Genomic DNA, 26,823 nt, shown 5'->3' with positions numbered 1-26,823 from the left:
TATTTTTTATGATTAAATCAGACTGGAATATTCTTTTACGATTTTAAGTGGAACTGCTCTATCAAATATTTTATTAAGTGTACTGTAAAAGCTGTCGCAAGATACATTAGGATCTAAAGAGGCAAACACCTCCTGTCAGTCATCAGCTTCAATTAAGCTATATAATATGGGATAACTAGCACGTCTAAAATTAAAACAATTCTATACCAGTAAATTGTGAGTAAAATAATTAGTCTGAGGTAATTTATCCTTAAAATTCATAATTAATGAAGGATGATAAGAATCACATTCAACAAAATAAAAACTACTCAAATAAACATACTTAAATAAATTGGTTATCACTAAATCTAGAATTCTTCCATTGACGTTAAGGACGTCGTTATATTGTACGAATTCCATTATATTCATAAATGCCAAAGTTGATCTCACAATAGAGTCATCCTGGTGACTAAGAAAATTGGGGATATTAAAATCACCCATTATAATTATTTTCTTGTGACACAAATATTGCATCATTTCAAAGTAATCGTACACAATATCATAAATCCATTTGCTACTAGCAGGAGGTATATAGACAATAAATACAAAGCACATAAAATGGTCAAAGGACAATTGCGCACCTACAATCTCGATAGAATTTACAATTTGAAGCAAATCAGATAAATTCAAAGGTAACATTTTGAACTCGCGTTTAACAGCTAACAATACACCTCCACCCTTCGACAATCCAGTCACATTGATTCCGGTCACATTGATGTACATCGTAAGTGTCCGGAAACAGTTCAGAGTTCGCGACATTATTTTGTAAATTCGTCTCTGTCAGGCCGATATTGTCGGTTTCCGCTAAGCAAACTTCATTGTAAAACGGAATCACTTTTGAATTTAAACCGCGAACATTTTGATAATAAAAATCTATAGCGTCGGGATGAGAAATCAGGTGTAGCTGTTCAGATGAATCTACGAGTGGTTTCTGGATCCCCTTGTTAGGCAAAAATTTTTATCTTTTTGTTGAATTGTGTTTGAGAAGCGACGAGATGGATATTGCATATACCTCAACTTCTTCACATATACTTCCTTAGGCCAATTCTCAGCTTTAGTAATTACACTGAGATATTCGTTAGGTACAACGACTTTAAAATAATTCGATGTTCCACTTGTTCTGAGGTTAACAACTGTGATAAAGGCATCTTCTGCCCCAGGCACTATATCTTTAAGATGTGCTTTAAAAATATCATCTGATGCAGTGTAATTTAGGTTGGATTTGGATTTGCCGCAGTAAGCAAAGAATTAACATAAACATTTTTATCAGGCTCAGCATATCCCACAACTATACCCTTGGTGGAGGGTAAAATATTACTAGGAGTTGTTTTATATATATTACGTTCCGAAGCTTTAGAACTGGACTGCATACCTACTTTACTTATCAACCCTTTAGACGTTAGATTCGAAACAAGGAGTTACACAAGTTCAGTGTTGGTTTCCTTTATACCTCAAACAACCGTGTCCACTTTGCTGTCATCTGCTCACTGTGGGTAGTTAAATGCGCCTCAAGTTCACATCTTATATTATCCTGAGCCAAGTGATAAGTAGGATGATTGAATTTCAGACTATCTAGTTTCTGCTGAATGCCATTGGCTTTTATTTCAAATTCTGAGGTATCCAGTTTTAATTTCATCTGGGATTTACTATCTTTAATATCTTGCTCCAGAGATGTTAGCTTTTTGCCAACATTACTTATTTTTTTGGTATATATATTAGATTCGATCTTCGCAATTCTAGAATTTAAAGCGGCAATCTCAGCATTCTTTGATTGTACTAACTGTAGTGTATTTGGCAATTTTTTCACTTCTGTGATACAGTCGACACAGAAATGCAAAAGAGTCCGAGACTGACTGGGGATAACCCTAACCTCCTGCGCCTGCACATTGCTGTAGTAAGTGCAGATTACGTGATGGCATATATCACTTTGAAAGCCAAAAAGACGTTGTCTTTTCTCCTTGAATACACATTTCTTATCGCATTTATAACATCTGTTACGAACGGGATGGGAGTTCAGTAAAAAGTTCACAATCAGGCAATAGCGCACCTCTATCAAGTTGCGTAAGCCTAGCGCCACTGGTTAAGTTTGTAATAATCATTAAGCGACGTACCAAACGTCGATGTCAAAATCCGTGACTGCAACAGGCAACAAGGTAGGAAACCTCGGTTAACAAAAAAAAAAACTTACAACAATGTTCAGTGAGTAAAACTAAAATGAACTGAAGAAAAAGGATAATTATAACTCCAAAAGATAGCTATACATCGATTTGATCCATATAGACACGTTTCGGAAATGACAAACTCGACTATCATGATAAATTTCACTAGAATCGACAGCTTAAAAAAAGTAAACAATACGTGAAGCAGACGTCAACTCTGTGATAGATCAAATATTGGCCACGGTTTGGCAACGCTGAGGACCTAACATAATGTTTATTAATATGTAGTAATTATTTTTACCAAGAACGAATAATAGTATATAAATTTCTTGTTAATCTGTAAATTATTATTATTATTATTATATATCTGCAAAATAGCCGCTTAGGCTATCGAGCAGCAAAAACTATTTGAACCTTATTATTTTGAACTATTTAGTTACTTATCATTTTGCCTAATATCGTTATATTGACCAATTATTCATCAACTCATTTAAAATTAAAATCTTCATTCTTCTGAAACATGTTTAAAAAGGCGATATAAGACTATATAATTAAATTATTTATTTGAAAATTCCATGTACTTTTAAATCATTCATATTAATATTGTTTTTCTTCCATGTTCTATTTTACATGAATTATAGGGTTTTTGATTTCTTAGGACCACATTTATATTTTAAAATAAATCTTCGAATTTTTATTTAACAGTTTTTCAACATAAAATAACTATTAATATAATTTCTTTAATTCTTTATTTTTTTTAGGCACTACGATGATCCTATTCCTGCGAGGTACAGTAGTGACGCGTACATCAATAAAATACTCGTGAGTTCTCCTTATAACAGCAAAGTTAGTTACACCACTTACTCTACTGAACCTATTAGAAAATATATTGGTAAGTCTATTTGATACACATATTAAATTCTTTAGATATCTTTATTAATAAATTTGCATAAATTTTGCAAGCTAATGCTTTGTATATGCTTTAAAAAGCCTTTTTTTAATTATTAAAAAATATAGTTATATTTATTTCTATAGTATGTTACTTAACATTATAGTGTTAGCTTTAACGCACCTGATTCAAACAACTAATTTTGTCTAAAAAGTTCAAAATATCTATTTAATATTTCTTTACTTTTTTTTGTAATAATTTTTTACTTTTATGTCTTATTTTTTAGGAATGGTAATGTTTGACATCCATCCAACCTCTAAGTTTCTATTTTCTCATGAAAAACCTAAAAGATCAAACTATTAATTATATTAATTAATACATTCAATTACTTATTGTTTATCAATTGTAGTAATTGTTCCAAGATTTCTTATTAAATACATTTTTTTCTTCATTGTAGCTTTATTTTATATGTGATCTCTGCATTCATGTAGGTGTTAACTAATACTTGTAAACGATCTTACAGGATGTACAGGATTAACGGTCTATAAACGATACTAATTTATTTGTCTTCACTTTTAAATAAAGCAATATTAAATAAGTGTTCAGATTAATATAGAAGAGACTCGAAATGTTTTGAAAAAGAAAAGACCTTTCTTTTACATTTATCTTATATAGACTTTTATTTCATGTACAGTTGACCAACATAAACACATTCCGCTCTGACAATGGTATATATTATATGAATTTATTAAATAGATTACATGCTTTTGTCACACAAACTAGACCCTTTTATATCAAAACTGAGTTTTGACGTATTCTTCTATGCTGAGTTGTATTTATTAATTTAGACCTAAATTTAGGGAGGCGGTTAAAAACTTTGCCTCAATTACTTTTAATAGATCTGGTTAGGTTTTTAAACTGGTTGTATTTCAAAAAATAAGAAAGCATTTTTCTGGTTTCGTATATGTTCTTCATACAATTTCTTATCAGGCTCTGGTTAGTATGTTGTTTTTAATTGTATTCACAAATCATTGCTTAAACAAAAGTTCCACTATTTTCGGTCTATCTGGATTTATGACTTTCAGTAAAGAACTCTGATTTGTTTAAAAAGTGGTAGATTTATCAGGCACCAACTAGATCTATCGATTTTTGCTCATTTCTGTCTTATAAAAACCAACAAAGCGGCACACATCTCTTTTTACCACTGTTTTCATATTTTAATAATTCGAAATGATTGCCAAATAGCTTCTTTCTTGGTTCTTAAATTATAGAGATATGTTCTCATATTCTCAAATTGAATGAATATTCTCAATTCATAGAACTTTTTTTAAAAATATAGAACTAATAATTCCAAGCATTGCTCATTTAATCCAGCCACTATTAAAAATTTTAAATGTTGGTGATCGAACTGGCAATAATTACTCGTGAAACAGCTACTCTAAAGGTTAAGGATGATATTTTACTAAGCTATTGGCGTAGGTCCTTGAGTCATGAATTCTGTCTTCTCCTTGTTGGCCTTTTCCCCTGAACTTTTCCCTCGATGATCAACCAAAGTTATTCATATCTATCTCCTCTCATTATATATCCAATTTACCTTAGTTTGCGCTATTTGATTTTTAGCATCAGCTCCTTAATTTTTAGCAGCATAAGATTCGGATTCTAAGACTTAATACTAAAAGATGCCTTATAAAGAAGTTCTTCATGCCGATAAATGTCTTTCTGGCCTGTTCAATTCTTGATGGTACTTTTCTCGTCGAATCGCTATTACTTATTTGTGCCCCTAGATATCTTAAGGATAATACTAGTTCAACAATTTTGTTGTGTATTCGGAGAGCACTTTGTATTTGCAATGCAAATCATATGAAATTATCATATGTTTTGTTCTAGGGATGTTTGTATATAGGCTGCAGCGCTCGCTGTACTGACCGATAACATGTACAAGTTGCTAAAGTTCTGGTAACTACCAGCAAAACTGTATCGTCGGCATACATTATATTTCTAATTATTTTGGTATTGATTTTGCTTTTACCGCTAGTGTTTTTAAGAGATTATATGCATCCTGCGAAAGGAGTATGCATTATGCGATACTCCTTTTCTCAAGGCTATCTTATCCGACACGTTGTTTTCCACTCCTATTTGATCTATCTTTTGTCAGTGTACTTCTGTAATGATTCATAAGTCGCCTTCGTCGGCGCCTGTTGCTCTTAGTATTTCTGTTAGCTTTTGATGTTGCACGCAGTCAAAGACTTTGGAATAGTCTATAAAGCAGGCGTATATTTTTACGTTTATGTCGTGTGCTCTCTGTGGAAGTAAGTTAACCGAGAAAAGAGCCTCGCATGCTCCTTATCCATCTGAAGCCGTATTGAGTGTCGTCAACTTATTCTTTCGTCAATTGTTCTTGAATTTACGGGTGTGCATACGTCTTTAGTACATAAGACATCAAACATTACTTATCAGATGAATTGTTTTTTTTGGATAATGTGACGAAAGTTGACTTTCCGAGGGTTCCAGGTTTTTCCAGTTCCATAGATGTCGTTAAATATGGGTTAACATTGTACTGTCTTCGTGGTTTAATGTTTTAAGGTGTTTTAAGGTGTCAGTGTATACCTTATTGGGCCCCACAGCTTTTCCATCTTTCTGTATTAGGATGGCCTATTTTACCTCTTCTTTAGTGATGTTAGGGCTCGCTTCATTAATCTCACTTACTTGAAGGGGTGTTATTTTGGCTATGTGTCATTAAATATTCTTATAACATATTTTTTACAGTACTTTAGTTTTTTTTAGCCCCACGGTTATTAAGTTTTTAGCGTCTGTCCGTATTTCGCAGTATTTCGCTGTAGTATTTTGCGATTACTGTCTGTCATTTTTTTGATCTTTTTATGTATGTTATGTAGGTCGTATTTTTGCTGTAGTTGTTTTCTTACTTCTTTGCATTTCCTACGAATAATTTTGTTTAACTGTATCTATTCGCTTTTTGTTTTATACTCCCTCCGCTGTTTCATAATTTTTTAAATCTCATCAGTTATGTCAGTTTTTCACTTGTCTTTGAAAACCAATATCTTCTTTTTGTATTTCTAGAAGTGCTTCCTTTATCACCCTTCATTTCTCTTCGATTACTGTGCTCGACTCAACCTTTTGTTTTCATGAACGCGTTGTTGAGTTGTGTTGATAATTTAGGACAGTTAATATGTTTAAATCAACGCATCTTAATTTCCATTATAGCTGGATTTTGGTCGCTGTTTGCTTCCGCTTTCGAATACGTTTTTACTGATCTGACCGACTTTTGAAATGAGGAATTATATTCGCTTTTATTCGCATTTAAAGGCCATTAATGGGCTTGTGATCCCATTTTGAAATACCAATTATCATATACACTATTCCCTCATTAGTTTAAATTAGAACTTATCTCTTCGGTAGATAAAATTAGATTAGATTTTTTGATTGAGGTAAGCAATATGATTTCTACGACTGCAATCTTAGAACATTAATTCTTTAGTTCTAACTCTTCTTACTCTTACCTATCTTTGTCTTGTTATGCGAAGACTTAGTAATTATTCTTCTAACTTTTCTATGACTTAAAAGGTCTGGAATAATTCCAGTCTTTTAGGTTTTAATAATTTAAACCTAAAGCAATCAACTGCCAGTTTTTAAATGCAGTAGAGTTAGGAGTGCTTTAAGAGTCTTCTGAAATACCGCAGAATCGCCCTAAATCAATCCATCCACTTCAGATTCTCAAAATAGTTTTACAATATATATACTAATATATATAACTAAATATATAACACGAAATTCGCTAAATTGTAGTTTACTTCAAAGGAAAGTCTCATCACTTAAAACGGATAATTATATGATAATCTATAATATTAAGTAATAGGAATTCTTGAATATTTTATAGAGAAAAAACTAAATTTCTAATCCTAAAAAAAATTATTTTAACTGAAACACTTTAAAAAATTACATTTTTCAATTATTACTGAAATATTAACAAATCCAAAACAAATATTTATCATTAAAGAATATTAAATTTATGCTACTAAATGTTGATTTTTGCGCAGCTTCTAGCTTAGGCAGTTAGGCGGCTATTGTTTGCAAACGCTTGTGTGTAAATACGCCAAGAGCATAACAAAAATGTCACAATGAAGAATTGTTTGACTGGCATCAACTGGCTTTATTGAAGGCTTCCCCAATTACTGCAAGAAATAATGTATGTCGTATACATGACAACATTTTGGATTGTTGTGTGATATAACAAAATATTTAGGACTTGGTCGGCTATCTTGTGTATCATATGCAGGCGGCAGGGCGTATGACAGAAGACCTCACATCTATCTCTATGAAAATCCTCTGCAAAGTGACATTCAGCTGCTAAGCTATTACATCAACAAGTTCAAGCAGGAAAAGACCTACAGCAGTGACTCTACCAAATGTATGTATTATGTTTTTGTGTCTACTTTGAAACTGGGAAATAGAGAATTTTAAAAAATCTAACATAAAAAAAGATATTTTACTTTAATACAAAATTGATAAGTAACTTTTTGTAATACTAAGTAACTGGTAATTAATAAGTTTATTAAATTTTATATAAAAAATAAATTTAAACGGCATTTTAATAAATATTAAACGCAAACTTGCCTTAACTTACTGACCTCGTATTTCTTACGGATTCCGAATTCGTAATGGTGTATCTGGAATTTGGAACGCTGTGTATGCCACTATCAAAAAAGTTACTATAAAAAAAAAGAATACAACTTGCTTGGTGGAAATTTTTATTTCTGAAACACCTTGTATATTTATGAACTATTTAGTTTTTAAATATTCTTTTCAAAAATATAAATATATAAATTTTCTTGTACTTATCTTTAAAACTATTCGAATTTTAAAAAAAGTATTGATTTTCCAAATCAAAATGAGAATTTACTAGAAAGTCTTGCAATAACTTCTTTTTCTTCTAAGCTGCCTTCTATAGCCCGGCCTATTGCAAATCATCAAGACTATCATAGTTTTGTTGACAGCTCCCCGAAACAGGTCTGCGGATTTTGCATTGCATGATGAGTTGAAGAATTCGATATTTTTATTCATTGCACTTTACATGACCGAGATATTCACCGCTGCACTATGTTAAGCACATCTGTCTCTTTTCTCATGAGCCGCAGGAGACTTCGACGTTGGTGACATGTTCCACTTAAGCTATATTCAATATTTTCCTGTACATCCACGTATCGAAGGCTTCAATGTTTTTTTACAGCGACCAGCATCAGGGTGCAGGCTTCGACTGCACCGGGAGAACGTAGCATCTCACTATCCGCATTTTCGCGTCCAAACTCAGGCCACCACAATATAGTAAGCGTCTTCTTCTGTTAAATATAAACCGTGCAATTTTGAGTCAGGACTTAATCTCCTCAGTATAATCTCATTGCAGGTTGAAGACTAGTTATCGACTCTTTTAACCTCCTTACTTCATGCCAGTAGCGTCCTAGGGTTCGAATTGGTCTGGTTGATCGTTATAGATTTGGTTTTCCTTTCAGATGTAGCACATACTTCTCGCTTTGTATTTCTCATATGGTCCAAAAATAATGTTGTTAGCGTAGCGGTGGTTGTTGATATATTGCCCGTTTATCCGGATTGACAGTGCTAATTTCGTAAGGGCTTCAGTGAAAATCTCTTCATAGTATATGTTAAAGAGAGTCGGTGAGCACTCAGCCCCGCCTTACTTCTCGCATGGTCAAACAGTTGATCTTCCACTTTGATTTGGACTTGTTCTAGTACAAAATGATGCTTATTTGAATATCCTTATAGTCTATATCTATTATTTGCAGGGCGGTGATCAATTTCCGATGTTGATAAGGGTCAATCGGTAGAGTCAAGAAAATAGATATAGATGTCACAACTGACAATACGGCATCTCTGGATCAGAACTTGCAAAACTGAAAAGGAACCTAAAGAGTAAAACAGGCCTCACTTGTACTTAGGAAATTGCGGAACTTAAACTGTGTTTCTCCTGTGTTTTCTTCGCATTTTTTGTAGATCCTGGCGTATATAATTTTTAGAAAGGTCTTTAGTGCATGATCCATAAGGATAATAGTCCGAAATACCTCGCATGTCTTCGCAGATGGTTTTTTGATAGCGCTACCAACGTTGATAGCAGCCAGTATTCTGGAATGTGATCCCAATGAACAGCTCAGTTAACTCCTTTGTACTCTCTTTACCCGGCATCTTCATAATTTCATCTAGTCTTTTATTCGGACCTGCGGCTTTGCCATTTTTAGACTGCTCTAGAGCCTTTCATACCTCGCTCTCTAGTATTATGAGGCTTGTCATGCAATTCATTTCTGGAGGGTAACTTCGGTGGTTCTGGAAAAGTTTTGGATGTACACTTTTCATATGATCAACTTCTAAAAACTGTTGTCATTGAGTTCCCGTTATTGTCCATGAGGAGGGTTGGAGATACCCACTTGCATTGACCAGTTGCTTCGCAGATATTCCAGTAGATATTAAAATTATCGTGTTTAATTTGGAGCCTCTCGATTATTTTATATTTTTTCGGCATTCACGTCTCTTTAGCCTTTCTTACTTCCTACTTGATTTTACTACTAATATCTAGTATTTATTCTTGTCTTTTTTCTTCATCAATCTTTTTTGGTTTATCCTCTGCAGAATGTCATCAGTCATTCACTCTTTGTTTTTTGTTCTTATTCTCTTACTCAGATGTTCTTTCCTCACCCTAAGAATTACGTCTTTGATGTTACCCCATTTCTCTTCTGCACACTGTTCTTGTTTGTAACAGTTTTCAGCTTTTCTTTCGTTGATTGTCTCACTTTCTGTCGAATTATGTGGTCTTTCAGGATATTTTAATTAAGAATCTGTTTAGGTTCACATTTAATGAGTTTCTTGAGTTTGAGATTTTCCGAGGCCCACAACTAACTTGTGGACTAAATAGCCGTCTGCTCCTAGGTAGGTGTTTACTGAAGTTAAGTTGTTTTTAAACCTTTTGTTAATAAAAATTAAGTCGATTTGGTTTTCGAGTTGGTCGAGTTGTTATCTGCAAGTAATCTCTATGTGTAAAGTCGCCTGGGTTAAAGTTTAAACTTGGTGTAGGTAATAATTAAATCTTCCTTCCGACAGAACTTGAAATCAGGCATTGAAATCACCCGTGATGATGGTAGACTCTTTTGTTCCGATACATTTAAATGCCTTCTGTATAAGTGTATAAACTTTTTGACCTCCTTGTTTGGCCTGTTCCCTATCAGCGCGTAAGTTTGGATGATGATATATTACGAGCCTGTCCTGCAGCTTCACTAGGATAACTTTGTCTGACGGAGGCAGTGCGCTGACCATAGCGTGGGCGGCCTCACTGCTTAGACTCTCATCACATCGATTTTCAGTGTTTTCATTTCTTGGACGATGTTGTTGATCTTCGCTTCTTCAAACATGTTTCGGATATTCCAAGTAGATATTTTTATGGCACTTTACGCATCTTCATCCGAAGTCTTTGATCAATATCCTAGGTTTGATGTTGGTAGTTTCCCCTTGCCTTCCTCATTGCAGTGTCGGTTGACTCCTATTAGTCATCTGTAAATATCTGATATTATCTGGTATTCTAAATATTTCTAGGAACTGCCTGTCAGCCAATGAGACATGCCGTATTGAGGTAGAGGATTTCCCCCATGCTTGTTCTGTAAAAAGTTAATTGGTAATCCCTACTCAGTTCATAGTCACCTTCTAGTACATTAGGATAAAGCAATATTTTTTATTTCTGAAAATTGGTACGCCTGATAAATAGAAAGTTGTGTCTGGCAAAAATAACTAATTAGCCAATAAATAAATTTGTTAGCTCGAGCCGTTTCACCATTCCACCCCTTTTATTCTGTTCCTGCGAATATCATCCTTGGGGTGGTGGAAAGACTACTGTAATATCTTTTGTTTATAACAAAAAAGTATTTTTTATTATCAAAATACATCTTTTCCACAGTCAACGTTTTGTTAAAAAAATTAAATATTATCGAACATTGTTTCGCGCATGGCATGAGAGGATACTAATCAGTCATTTGTTTGTAACTTAGTTGTCTTTTATTACAAGAATCACCCCACTTCATTGCCGATAACGACTTAGGAGTAGTATTATATCCACTGCGGCTATAGCGATCGTCATCCTCATTTCTCAGTTAGTCGTTATCTGAAAGTGAGCCAGGTAAATATAATAATGATGAGGATGATTCTTCTCCCAAACTGTTACTGTTTTCTGATGAATTAAGCTCGTCAAACTTGAGCAATCATAATACTAGCAACCTTTGCATATTGGCAAATACTTTAGACAGATATGCGGTTTCAGACAGTGCTCCAAGATCATCCAATTGTTACCAGCGAAGACTCTCAGAATATTGGCCGTCATAAAGTCAGACGTGCAAGGCAGAAAAAAACAAGAGTTACAAAATTCTTCGAAGAATTTTTTGTTAGGTGAATTGTACTTCAATGGCCGTAAAGACAAGACATTGACATTTAATGACAACAGAAAAAGGGCATTAGTCGAAGAATATAATATAACTTTATTAAAAGAACCCGGTTCATTAAATTAGCCATCTGTCTCCTGTTTCTGGAACTGCCAAGAGCTTTTTGAATTCTTTAACCAAATTGTTAAATTACCGTTTAATTTCGTTGGACAGTTTAGAAGTGGTTGGTTGCGACGGAATAAGCACTAATGTAGAAACCAAAGGAGGAATTATTTAATTATTGGAAAGAAGCATTAAGCGACCTCTGCAATCGGTTATCTGCCAGTTGCATGCGAATGAGCTTCCTCTGCGGTATTTACTTCAACACCTCGATGGTGAAACAACTGAACCTCGAGCATTTCGTGGGCCTATTGGAAATCTGTTAACCAATTATTTGTTAGATGACTTAAAAAATATCGTTCATACAGTGATTAACAGGAATGGTTTTTTTGGACACCCGGAAAATATAATAAGGTCTATGTTGTGGGATGATCGCAGTCATTTAAGGCAGCTACCTTATTGCAGAATTTTAAAGGCCAGGGCTAAAACCGATCCTAGTCAACTAAAATTTCAAAATTTTGTCGCTACAAATTTTACTTTTTGACGCTACAGAATACTACGAGCTAGTAGACTGCCAAAATGTAAACTGCACCGAACCACCAATAATGGTCCCATTAACGGAAGTCCAGCTACAAGAAATCGTAGACGATTCAGAACATTCCGCGATTTCATTTATAAAACATTACCATTACCACATATAAAAATGGTGACCTACTACAATTTGTGGTTATGAGAAAAGAGATAAGAAATAAATATTTGCTTAATAAAACCATATATTAATATTGATAAAGTTTTTTGGTGACCTGTGGCAGGGGAGGCGATGCTAGTAAAAAAAAACATAAAAAAAACAAAAAACTTTTTACTCTCAAGCACGTTTTTCCCGAAGCCAGGTATCTTGATTCTCAAAAAAAAGGCATACCCTGTGGCGGTGGAGGGGATACTTGTAATAAAAAATAAAAACAGCAAAAAACTTCCTATTACCAGGCACATCTTTTCCAAAGCCAGGCATCTTGATTTTCGGAAAAACACATACCCTGTGATGGTGAAGGAAATGCTAGTAAAAAATAAATAAAAATAGCAAAAAACTTCTTATTCCCAAGCACATCTTTTTAAAGACAGACATCTTAATTTAAAAAAAAAATAATCTTATACTGTCGCTCCACCCTATTGCACATGTTGAGACCATTTCACGGCAATAACTAATAAAAATAAAAAGAAAACTCTAAACACTAAACACTAAGTAAATTAAAAATATGCAATAACTTTAAATGAATCCATAATTATTCCATACATATAAAGTGGATCAATAGAAAAAATATGAAACATTGATATATTGTTAAATGCAAATTAGTTTCCAAATAAATTTTATTGTAGTTCTTTGTTTGGCTAAAAATATCCGCAATTTAATTTTGATCATTTTAAAAGTATATTATTTTAATAAAACAAGATTAATATACATTTTTATAAACCTTTAGAGCTACTATTTTAAAGTTTACTAAATCTAATCTCAAGGTTTTTGGAGAAAATAATACCGCAATTAATACAGGTTTTAGTTTACTCGTATTTTATGAAGCTAAATATAAAATGTTTTATCTAATAATAATACAAATAAGTTAAATAGGTATTTATAGACAAAATATTATAAATTTCATACACAAAATAATAAAATTAAATGTAACAAATTGCTTGACCTAAATTAGATTTTCTATAAAATATATTTCTATAAAGTTATCTGCTTTATTGCTAGTGGTAGATCAATAAGCAATTTCTTACTGTCCTAAACGATGAACCTTATGTGAAGTCATCAATGTGGAATAAGTTAGTAAGCAAATGTTAGTATTTTAAAAATAATATAAGCAGTAAGAGGAGAAAGCAATGTATTCCCAACATTGCTTTTTTCAAAAAAAAACAATATTTAAATAAAGCACAATTAATTAAGTATCTGCTCCAGAAGCAGATAATACTGGACAAATAAGCAGAATACTATACAGAGGGGAAATAAAATTTTATATTACTTAACGTATTTTCGCTTACTCCTTCAACCTCAGTCACCCCCAGTTTTATAATCTTAAATGGCAGTCCCCTGCCTAAAATACCTTATCTGAAAGCATTCTAAAACTTCATAAACATTCTAAAAGGTATTAGCTCTTTTTTTTAATAAATAAAATATTGTTTATTGAATGTATTTTCTTTATTTATTTAATAAATGTTCAAAAATAATCTTGTTACTAGCGTAGCATTAACCTTAAAACTCTTAAATACTTTACGCTTGTATTACTTTATTCGTACCTGAAAAAATTGACAAAATAAAAAAAAATGCCAAAAGATATGTGATCCTGGCATGGTCGCTAGTCTAAAAAAATAGTGTTTTAAATGTTCAGTTTTGACTGGTATTTTTGTATTCCTATGTTCACTTTAATAGGTGAAACATTACTGTTTTTGGAATTATTACATTTTATTTTCATTCTATTTGTAAGAGCATGGATCTACGACAATCGTGTACAGCGACGCCTAAGGAATGCGCATGATTTTTATATGATAAAAATATTAGTGTCAGTACTTTTCGTGGCCATAGATTACTTTTATTCAACTAATGTGTGTTAAAATGAGTCCAAAAATGTCATCAAGCAAATATAGACACTTTTAAGGAGTTGTTACAATTTTGTTTGTTGTGAAAAAAAGTACATACAAAATATGGCATACTCCGTAAATGTTTTTATATTTATTTATGTTTTTTTATATTATATATTATTACAGATCAATCATTTATAATGCCTTGATAATGACCTCATGGACGTCAAAATGCTGATATTATAACATAAGGATTTAAGTCTAAGGCCTGGCGTGGATCCAACAAATACTGATTTTGCAAAAAATGGTTTTAGAGAAGATTTAAAAGAAGTATTTAACTAGATGCATACGGACTGTACCAGCTAGTGGTAAATTTCCAGAAACTCTTACTGCTGCAAATTAAAACTGGGAAACAAACCAAGAATAATGGATGAATCACTGCAAATTGAAGTACTCGGACAGTTTGAAAATGCAATATCCCGCAAATCTGTAAGAAAATTACTTTAATTACATACATTTATTCCCTATAAAACAAAAATCCTTGCAAGAACTTGGTGATGATGACCTCGACAGAAAAATTAACTTCTGTGAAATTATGGTAGATGGAATTTTTTTTTTATGGTAAACACAAGCACGAGAGGAAAGTCCTATGTCACTCTTGGAGTGGTGCTTGCGCGAAGATATTTGTGGGCATTTATCTTGAATTGCTGTAGGTTGTATGCGTCGAGAAATATGTGAGGTGGAAGCCCGTTCCACAAAGAAGATGTTCTCCAGATGAATGAGTCCCGATACAGCGACGTCCTTGGGGTAGGCAGGTGGACTCGATGTTGATGAGCCGCAACTGCTAGACGCAGACTACAGTAGAAACTTGGTTTATTAAAATATTTGCTTTGGCGATAGTTGTGCACTAGAAGTGCATATTTTATTATTACTCGAGAGTCCATGATTATTGAGATAAGGACATGCGCAACACCCCCGCAAAGTTAACATTTGAGTCGATAAATTGAAAGATGCAACTATTAATCTGTTATTTATAGAAATAAATTTAAATGACCAAATGTATACTGATGTACTGGAAAAATCTATTAAATTTCTGATAGTTCATGAATTAAAATATTAGAAGCACACGGCAATTTTTCTAAAAAAAAAAATTATTACATTTTCGACAGGATGGAGCACCTCCTCGTTATGTAGTGCCAGTTAGCCAATGCTAAGAAAATAATTATCTCTAATCAATGGATTGGAAGAAGAGGTACTGCTGGTTTCCTAGGTCCCCGGACCTATTGACTCTTAATTTCATTCTTTAGGGCTACCTTAAATCTATTGATATCAAGACGCAACCTGACTTAACAGGCTAATAGATGAAAAGAGTAATTCAAGAATGCCGCGATGTTTAATAAAAAAAGAAGGAGGAAAACTAGGAGTCTGATGAAAGAGTATGATTCTTTAAAAAGCAATATAAATTATTTTGAACATTTTTTAAATATAAATTAAGAATACAATTTTAATTTTATTAAATAATGTTTTATTTATTAAAATACTACATGGACGGTACCATTAAAACTTGCTTTGGCGAAAGGTAAAGGGGTGTAAAGGCAGGTTTATATATTATTTTATTTTTTCCTTTCTATTAAACAAATTCTTTTCCTCAGTGATTGGATTCAACGATTTGATTTTGTTCATTTTATTTTGATTCATACTTGACGAACGTAGCTTGAAATTAAATTTTGGAAATTTATAATTAATATTTTTTCTGGATCTATGTATAAGTTGGTGTAACAATTAAACGGCTATAATAGCTTTTTTCGTTATCAACATAATCTTATACTTTATTTCCCTTCTTATTTTGTACATCTTATTTTTCAAAAAAAGCAAAGTTGTACCGGGTGTACAACTAAGAGAGGTCGCCGGCCATATCTCAGTAACTAGTCATCCCACAGCAGAGGGAAAAAAATATTTCTTATAAAAGCGGCAAAGAGAAATCGTTGGAAATTATTTACAAGTTCGTATGATAACCGTTAGGGGGCGTAATACAGCATCGAAATAGAAAAAAATGGTTTTATTAAAAATATTCAAAGTGAATCCTAGAGAAGAATGATGTCATTTTAAAGTATGATAAATTCTAAACATTTTTTTATTTCAAACTTATTTTTTTAATCTGTCAAATAATAGGTGGGGAAAGGGTTGAATATTTATATCTAAAATTGTTGATAACTTTTGATTGGCCTTACCAATTTTAACGAGCCTACTTTTGCTTTTAAGAATAATTATCAGGCTTTTATGTGGTATAATTACTTAGCCGACATAGTTGTTTTGTTGTGCGCTAGAGGGCGGTTTTGCGTTATTTTGGACTTTTTTAGCGATTTTCTGGCAAATAATAAATACAACAAAATAATTTTTCTTACTTAGGGTAAAAGAGCATGAAAAAACATGGAAACTGGCGCAAACCGCAACTTGATATCTTATTTTATTCCGAAATTATAAATTAAAATGTTTTTGAACAATAAAACTCCAGAACTCAAATTTTTGTAATAAATAAATTGTTTTATATTTGTAATAGAGTCTTAGATTCTCAAACTGTTTTCCTTCATTTTTAAAACACAGTCGAAGTCGTTGCGTCGTTGACAGAACCGCTGTCTGGACTTCTGCTGTGGGTAAGGAATTTATTGCATTGCGTATTTGGTCCTGCATGTCGTTCTGTGTTTTGGGTGGGGTAACAAAAATTAAATGTTCAATCCTTCCCCACAGATAAAAATCAGAAGAAAAATAGAACAGTCAGATCTGGGGATCGAGCAGGCCAAGGAAAAATACTTCCTCTTCCTATCGAAACAAACGATACTGTCTGGTTAAGTATTGACGAACTTGTACTGCAAAATGTGCAGGGCAACTATCATGTTGGAAAATTATTTGCCCTCTTGTTATATTATCAATATTATATACAATATTATTAATATTATTACAAATCAACATGTTCGAGTAACCCCGGGAGATCATTTTGCAAATAAATTAAATACACATTACCAGAAGCAGAAAGTGTTTGATTGAAAAAGAAAGGACCAATAATTTTTCCGCCAATAATTCCGCACCACACATTTACAGTCCATCTGCCTTGGTGTTGAGTCTCGCAAATCCAACAGGGATTTTGTTCTGCCCAATAATGCAGATTATGCAGGTTTACACCACCATCACTGCTAAATGATGCCTCGTCCGTTGATAATATCTTCGAGATAAATCGGGTATCTTCTCTAACCATGTTCAACAGCCAATAAAAGAAATTGAGTCTATTATCAAAGTCTTTTTCGAGAAGCGCCTGGTGCAGAACCACATGATATGGATGAAATCTAAGTAAAAAACAATAAATATAAGATAATAGGATGTTTATTAGTGTTGTAACAAATAAAAATAGGTACCTGTGCTCTCTCAGAATATTTTCTACTGTATCGAGGGAAACTCCCAATTACCTAGAAATATTTCGGATGCTTATGTGAGGGTTTATTTCAATATATGCCAAAATATTTATAATGTTTGCCTCTATGCGCCCTCGCCTTCGTCTTCGATGAATATTGCCGCGAATAATTTCAGTATTTCTTAGCCTGGTAGCTAAACCGGTAAAGACTCTATGATTATAACGTTGATAGGTTTATTACCTATTATTCAATCAACGTTGTCTTGTGTGTGATATAATGCATTTTGCATTAACTCAAAATACACTGCTAGCATATCAAAAGTTATGTCGTTTGAAATTACGTTTGGCATTTTTAATAACCTTAAATGATTTCAAAAACTGTCTTCGACAGCGAATAAGTAGGTTTGCACTTTTAAAGGACAGAAGAATAAACCTTATTTATAAAAACTAGTTGTTTTACAACTAAATTAAAAAACTAAAAAAAAACAACAAAAAATTTAAAAAAAAAATCTTAAAAATCAAAAATTAAAAACAAAATCTATGTTAAGTATAAGAATATAAATAAATAACAAATAAATAATATCTTTGTTTAGCAAAAGCTACATTCAATAAAAACATAAATGAAAAATAAAGTAAAAGTTGGCCATAACTGTATCAGGACTCTCCGGTTTGTTCATGGATGGTCTCGGTAACCAAGAAACAGCATCCCGGTTCCAGAAATATCCTGTCAGAGGTAGACCATAAATTAAAACTTAAGAAACTCAATGTTGTATTACGCCCCCTAGCGGTCATCATACAAACTTGTAAATAATTTCCAGCAATTTCTCTTTGCCGCTTTTATCAGAAATATTTTTTTCCCTACGCTGTGCGATGAGTACTTACTCAGATATGGCCGGCGACCTCTCTTAGTTGTACACCCGATACATTAGACTTAACCTAAACATTATTTCCTTGCCCCACTTATTAAAAGCACAGTTAATTGTTGTTTGCCTTATAATAATAAAAATAATGTCGACTCAGGTTGATCAAGTCGGTTCGGTTGCAAGCAGCCGATGACACGCATTTGGAACAATTTTGGTCAACCAAGGACCTTGCTGACTAGACACATTGCAACTGGATAAATAGATCGTCGGCGGTCATGTCATCGTCGGAGTTATCATTTGTTATAGGCTCTTCAACGTCGCTGTCTGAACTGTTGGAATCATTTTGGGCTGTCACACATTTTCCTGGCTGAACATCAAGTTTTGTTCTCTTCTTATTTCGTCTTGTTGGAGCATTTGAAAATCTCTGTTGTTGTAAGTAATTTACCAACAAGTTCTGCGCTTGGTCTTGATTAAAATCTTCTCTAGGCAGCTTGTCTAATACTCGGTTTGGATTTAAAGGGACTATGCCACTTGCTTCAAAAGAAGAAATAAGATTTCGTTTAACCGCATGAGTTATTTTATCTTTGGATAGTTTACTATCCATTGTCACCAAGATTTTTTGCAACAAATGTGGGAAATCCTTTTTGTCAACTGATGAATATGTCGGATACGTATTTTTTCATTCTAGCAAGACTGCTCTCCAGGCCATTTTAAATGGCCTGAAAAACCCTACGTCCAACGGCTGACATAAATGTGTCGCGTTCTTTGGCAGGCATACAAATCCAATGTTATGTTCTTCACACAGTCTAATAACTTCTTCTGTGAAATGTGAGGCTAAGTTATCGCCTATTAGAATTTTTCGCCCTTGCTGTCTTTTGGTATGTGGAAGAAACGCAGACTTAAACCAGTCATTAAAAGTTTCGGCTTCCATCCACCTATGTGACGTTCGGTTGTATCGTGATCCAGCTGCACAGCATCTATCTATGCAACAGGGTTCTAATTTTGGTCCTTGTTCAGTCCACTGCGCCCACATTTTTTCTGCTCGATAAATTACATATGGTGGCAAAAGAACTCTTGCTGCAGAACCACACATTGGTCCCCCGTGTAATACTTAAAAATGCTTCGGTAGTTCCAAGAAGCTGTAACCAGTATCCCGGTTGGCCCAAAAATACCCAGTCAACAGACAAACCCACAATCAAGATGATGAATGGAGTGGAAACAATGTATACTATAGTAAAACTTAATAAACTACATAATTAAAATAACATAATAAAATAACAAACACAATTTTACTTATTCATAATAAATTTTCTCAAGAGCCCTCTAAATTGATTCAAAGTAATACAATTTTTGATGTTAGCAGGCAAGTTGTTAAATAGAATTAAACCTTTGTATAGAACTGAATTATGCATTTGGGTTGTGTTACATCTGTCGACTAGTATGAAGTCTATACGATTTCTCGTATTATAGTTATGTATATCTCCAAAAACTCTTAATTTATTACAAATATAATCGGGGAGCATCTGATGTTTTAATTTAAAAATAAACAAATAAACGTTATACAAAATTCTTTGATGTACAGACAACATATCTAGGACACCCAACATAGAGGCAACAGGCGTGTAACGATTACAATTTAGAATCAGTCTCATAGCCCTATTTTGAATTCTTTCTAGTTGGTCAATTCTATACTGTGGTAAGTTAAACAATAATGTTGAACAGAACTGTAAATGAGGAAGAGCAATGGCGTTGTAAAGTTTCAGTTTGATGTAAATTGACAAATTTTTTCCAATTCTTGTGATAAATCCAACTTTTTTTGAAAATTTTTTTAAATCCCGAAAAAGCGGGGGAAGGGGGAGCTCGGGCTACTCGGTGTGCGCACTGTTATAATAATATGTCGCCTACCTTAGATTACAGGGTGCGAGCCGCCACTGGTCTTCGACGTTACATTTGACATCTATCATAAACGTTTTATCATGGCCCCGAAAATATTTATCAAATTCATTTGTTTCCAGAGCTTACTATTGACTATGTGACGCAATAATGCGAGCGCGGCGACAGATTTAATTGTTAAAAAATATTTTAATTTATAATTTCGGAATAAAATAAGATATCGAGTTGCGATTTGCACCAATTTCTATATTTTTTCATGCTCTTTTAGCCTAAATAAAAAAAATTACATCATTGTATTTATTTGCGAGAAAATTGCTGAAAAAGTACAAATTAAAACAAACCGCCCTCTAGCGCTCAACAAAATAATTAAAACGGCTAAGTAATTATACCACATAAAAGCCTAATAATTATCCTTTAAAACAAAAGTAAGCTCGTTAAAATACGTTAGGCCAATCCAAAGTTATCAAGAATTTTAGATATAAATAATCAACCGTTCCCCTACCTATTATTTGACAGATTAGAAAAAAAAGTTTTAAATAAAAAATGTTTAGAATTTATAATACTTAAATAGCAGCATTCATTTCTATGATTTACTTTGAATATTTTCAATAAAACCTATTTTTTCTATTTCAATGTTGTATTACGCCCCCTAGCGGTCATCATACAAACTTGTAAATAATTTCCAGCAATTTCTCTTTGCCGCTTTTATCAGAAATATTTTTTTCCCTACGCTGTGCGATGAGTACTTACTCAGATATGGCCGGCGACCTCTCTTAGTTGTACACCCGGTACATTAAAAAAATAACTGTCTATCAGGTAAATAACAATAAATGATCTTATTTTCATTGTAAAATTAGAATGCATTTGGGGCTTTATCTGGCCATGCTTCTTATGAAGTGATATAAGGAATCTTGCGATATGACATATAAGGCAACCTATAGATTATCTCGCAGATCTTTACCTAACCTTTATTGTAAAGAAATATATTTTTTGGACAACTGCTAGAAAATATTTGCGCTTTCATATATTTTTGATAAAGGAATGATTTCATTCCATAATCAGAGCAAAAATGTAAATTTTGGTGTTTGTTTCGGAATAAGTACTTATGGCGCCATCTTAAAGGCTTGCTTTAAAACTTAAATTAAGGTCACTAGATTTGAAAAGGCAAATCGTTCAAACCAATAATGCGACAGGTTTTGATTTTAAACCATGGCGTCATCTAACAGTCATGTTTTAAAACACGAATCAAGGTTTGCAGCTAAGAAGGTAAGCTATTCAAATAAATATAAATTGGAAAAAATAGAAACATTTCCCTCGCCTAATATCTATACTTTTGTAGAATGTTTCTTATTTCACACATTGTTATAAAATTTTGTTTTATAAAAGTCAGAATCGACATAAATATACAAAATGTAATGAAAAAAACAAGGCAATGTAAATAATATATTATTATTTACGGCTATAGATGTTAATCAAACACTATAAAAATTTTATTTATTTTTTTTATAATTGAAGGCTCATAGAATGCTGCGTTACCTTATATAACAGAAAAAAGTAGGTATAATCTTATAATTAGTACTATTTTAAAAGTTTTAATTAGTTCACTTTTTTTAAGTTTGATTTTTTAAAACTCTATTTCCCTATATAGTGTGATACCCCTAACTAAATATTCTATACGTAGATGTGCTTTTAGTATTTTGGGCTAACTCTAAAATAATTACTTCTAGGAAAAGAAAAATATCCTTTAACGGAATAAAAATTGCCATATAACCTGATAACCTGAATAAACCCTTTGATACAGATTTTTATAAAGTATTGAATTTAACTCTGAAAGCAAGAAACAAATTTAATATAGCATTAGATATATCAATAACGCTTCATATATTCGAGAAAATGTATTATTTTAAAATTGTATACTGCAGTAGAAAAATATGTTATCCATATTCTAACGAAATTTCTCTTAAAGAAAACTGCTTAAAAACATTCTCCTGTTTTCATTTTAAAGCACTGGGTAAGACTTTGCTTAATGGGAAACAATAAATTTAAGAAATAAATGATCCTAAACAAAACATTAAGGGAATTCAGAAAATTTCAATACTGTATACGGATTTATCCTCTTTACCGATTTATGATACAATAACCTAAATTGCAGTTTTAATGATTCTTAAATAGAATCTTATATAAACTTAACAAATTAACTTTATTAAAAAAAAAACATGTCTTTCAGAATTCTCATAAGAGCGAATGAAACCCATGTTTGTTTAGTAAAAGATGTTGATATATCTGTCAAAGTTTGTCATAGAGCCTAATTTTGAACTCATAATAAATTCATTTGATTCGAATTTTTTTTTTATTTTGGTCAATAAAATCAGACTTAAATACCTCTAATAATTCCTTAGTTGGAATAATTATTAAAATACTTTTTTTACTATAACCTTAAAATTAAGGAGAGTTAAGCCCAAGATTCTAGATTAATTAACTCAATATTTGTGTACATATTTATTTGTGTAACTAACAATTTTATTAATTACTAAAAAAAAGCATGTTCTGTAGGCAGGCTTTAACCCAGTGGTTTTTTCTTGCAGCTAATGGTAAAAAAATAGAGATAGAGGATGGTAAGCCAGAAATTACCGAAGTTACTGACACTCAACCCGCATCCGAATAACTTGATCCCCACTTTATTTATTCTTACCTGTTTTATATATTTTACTTCACAACCCTCTTCAACCTTCTTCTATCCACTTTACAATTTTCAATAATTTAAACCGTTACTTAGATCTAGATTTGATTTAGGGTTTAAGCGATTGATATTATCAGCATTAAGGTATTTCTTACATATTAAAATACTTTAAATATTTAAATAGGTTAAAGTTTATTATGTGCACGCATTTTATTTATCCTTATAATTGAAGCTTAAGTAATAATGTCTGATACGATACAAAATATATAAAAAAATATATAAATTAAAAAAATTATACTGCCAATTTTATTATTTATAACAATGAATTGCTTAATATATTTTAAATAATATGTATAAAAATAATATAAAAACATCTTAAATAGCAACTTATTTATTTAAAATATAGATGTATGTAACTTTATTTAGATTTAAGCATGTAATAATGTGTTTCATCAGTAATAAATTTATTTTGCTACATATGATGTGTTTTCTTTTTAGATAAGAAAATATATTTTTTTAATAGCTCATTGCAATTTAAATTAATGATATATATTTAATATAACTGCTGTATGTTTGTGTAGTAAAATTTGAGTAACAGATTTAAGTTTCCGACAGTCTGATGTAATTATTTAGATACTTATAATAATGAATGAGAGATGAAATCTTAGTAAAGTAGTTTATTATATATAATTAGCAAGTAAGTTATGGTAAACATAAAAATCAAATTGTATTTTTAAATTTGCTGAAAATCGATAAATCGATAACTAGATAGGAAATAGTACCTTAAAATAACCCATTTAGCGCAAATTATACTGAGGTGAATAAGTGTAATTATTTAATGAATTTTAACAAAAGCTATAAAAATTTAATTTTACAATAATACTTTAAACAATTGACTATAACGATGAGGTAAGTATTTAATTTCTAGATTTAACTAAACATAGTCTTTCTATATATTTCTTTCTTTTTGATTTTAAAATAACATTCTCTTTATTAAATATGGCCTGCATGAAGGTGTTTTAGTTTTCTGAGTGTTTGAGAATATTGATTTTCCTTATATATCGCTGTACTCTATTTGTTATTATTCTCTTTTTTTTTGTTAACATTAAAACTGGTCGACTGGCATTTTAATATTACCACTCGAAGATCTACTTACCATAGTATGAAAAATGTAATGTAGTGTTTTTGTCACATTTATATACATTGAATTTACTTACTACTCTTTATTTCGATTACTCCATTCAATATAGCGGTGTTTGATTGTGACTAAATCTTGGAACGGAAAAAATCTTTATTAGGGAAAATGTTCTTTGAGTTAGAGAGGCTACTTTTTAAAATTAGTTTGGTCGATACAAGGTGTTCCAAAAAACGTAATAAATATTTTAAATTTTGTTTTAAATGGAACTACCTTAATGTTTTTTTGCAAAACGAGAGTCTTATTGGACTCCCTAGTTTACCCCTGTTTTGCCCTAAAATGCGAGGTTGCCTAGTTATTATGAACTTAAAGCAATTTTCGCGAAAATCAATTGAAATTTTAATATTTGCCACCGACGTTTTTTGAAAAATCTATATAGAGTCCTTGGCTATGTCATATTTCGAAATTTTAAAATTTATTATTAAATATATTATATTTACAACGTTTTTTTTTTACTTGAGCATAACAGCATACTGGAAGCGTAAATTACAAAAAACTAGAACAAAAACAGTTTTAAATAAAGAGATCAAATTGGTATTTACCAAGTCGGTTGTAGAAAATTATAGTAAGAGAAATAACTAAGGGCTTTTAAATACGGAAATCGTCCATAGAATCTTGTATGCGCTCCTGTATCATATTTTTGCTAGTTGTGGGTGCAATACGATAAATTTCGGATTTAACATTTCCCCCGCTTTTTTGGGACAACTTGTATCAACCAAACTTATTTCAGAAAGTAGCCCCTCTAACTCCTCTATTAAAGGTTTTTTTCGTTTAAGGATTTAACCGCGATATTAAATGGACACCCTGTATAATATCAAGCCAATTGTTTCCAAGATTCATTTATCTCTCATGTGCCTCCAGACATGTCGCACGGTATGCGAAAGAACAGAAATGTTTCAGTTGAGTCCCTACCAGTTGCTGCTAGTAGTGTCCCACAGGGTAGCATTTTGGGGCCACTGCTATTTGTTATATTTTTTGATAGCATCTTGGAGAAATTTTCTAGCAACCATATAGCGGCGTTTGCAGATGATGTTGTCATATCAACGTCGAATGGTGACTTAAAAAAAACTATATAGAGGTCCAACCCGGGTAGTTGCCCGAATGATAAGTATTAGTAGCAGGAACAGCCTAGTGCTTAACGAGTCAAAAACTGAAATGATGCTTTTTAGTCTTACCGATTTGAATAAAAGCTTGCTTGTTAAAATGCATAGTTAAACTAAAGAACAAAATAAATTTGTCGAGTACTAAATAACTACCTACTAAATAACAATCGATGAACATCTTAGTTGGTCTTATCATGTAGATATCGTTTTAAAGAAATGATCAATTTATGCCTATGTGATCTGGCAGATGCGTAATAAAATCGATATAGGCTTGATACTTCTTTATTACTATGGTTATCTCCAGTCATGTTTGTCATATGGCATAATATGTTGGGGTAACTGTGGGGTAACTTGGGGTTCTAGAAGTGGTGAAGTTCTTACAGCCCAGAAAAAAATAATTAGAAGAATTTTATTTAAGCCTTATACATTTTCTTGTAGAACACTCTTTGCAGACCTGTAAATTATGCAATTTCCTTGCCTATTTATTTTTGACTCGGTCATCCATATAAAGCGTAACCTGTCTGACTATACTTTATTATCTAGAGGTACCCACTATGAACTCGGGGTTAACTTAAATTTGGATTAACCCAAACATAAATTAATCAAAGTGACAAACAGCCCATTAGTTTTACCAATGAAATTATACAATTATCTTCTCATCGAAATTTAAAAAAAAAAAAGGTTAGTAATTTGAAAACTTTTTTTTATTTATTTTTTATTCTTTTCTTAAGTCTTTTAAAAGTTGTATGTTTAGGTCTTATAGTTTTATTTTTTAACATTATCCGATACTTATTTGTATGAGGAAATAAATATTTGAGTATTGAGTATTAAGTATTCCTGCCGGTTGCATTACTGCAATGATTCCCGAATAACGGCGAGCAGCGAGCGAAAAGCAGATTTTAAGATTTAAAAAGTCTTAAAAATATGTCTATTTCCTACTTTTTTTTCCTACCTTTTATTGTTCGTACCCCTGTTTCTCGACGAACCCTTGACAGTTTACTTTTCGAATAATATCTAATTTTCTTTCACTTATTTTTGTCACATGAACCTATAATAAAACAAGGTAGAAGTTCATTGTTTAAAAATATTGTTTTTCTGCTAATAATAGACAACACCCAATTAAACTCTTATAGTTCAAATACTTGTTAACTAGATTCATTGCATTTTCATTTTGGCTGACTTACGAATATAAATAATATCATCTAAAAAGTATCTCAAGTATGTTTATATGGGCAAGTTTATGTAGACTTGATTAAAGAAAAAACTCTATAGCTAATGATATCGTTCTGAAATAGTTAATTTAATTTTTTTGGCTTTTTTTTAATGACCCAATAATTCTTACAGCCTAAGCGGTACAGTTGATTTTCTGTCAAACACATTGTCTATCAGCCAAATAAAATGTTAATGGTGTTTACTGAAAAAAGTGATCGGATATGTGTATTGGTATTTTATCGAGATAAAAACTTTTTCTACACAGTT

The 26,823-nt window shown here is 32.0% G+C and overlaps 1 protein-coding gene across 13 annotated transcripts in view; it reads left to right on the top strand.

Annotated features, from left to right (window-relative positions):
- The window catches only part of LOC126735053 (uncharacterized protein CG45076-like), a 374,536-nt gene that overhangs the window by 265,432 nt on the left and 82,281 nt on the right, over nt 1-26,823 (top strand). For 12 of the 13 annotated variants that reach the window (XM_050438947.1, XM_050438937.1, XM_050438941.1 and 9 more), the window contains 2 exons: nt 2,960-3,090; nt 7,349-7,513. In XM_050438947.1, coding sequence (XP_050294904.1) covers nt 2,960-3,090; nt 7,349-7,513 — 296 coding nt within the window. The remainder of the gene's footprint in view (nt 1-2,959; nt 3,091-7,348; nt 7,514-26,823) is intronic. The other variant, XM_050438938.1, reaches the window with a different exon arrangement.

The sequence above is a fragment of the Anthonomus grandis genome, chromosome 4, assembly GCF_022605725.1.
Source record: "Anthonomus grandis grandis chromosome 4, icAntGran1.3, whole genome shotgun sequence".
NCBI lineage: Eukaryota > Metazoa > Arthropoda > Insecta > Coleoptera > Curculionidae > Anthonomus > Anthonomus grandis.
This window is presented reverse-complemented; position numbering and strand designations above follow the sequence as displayed.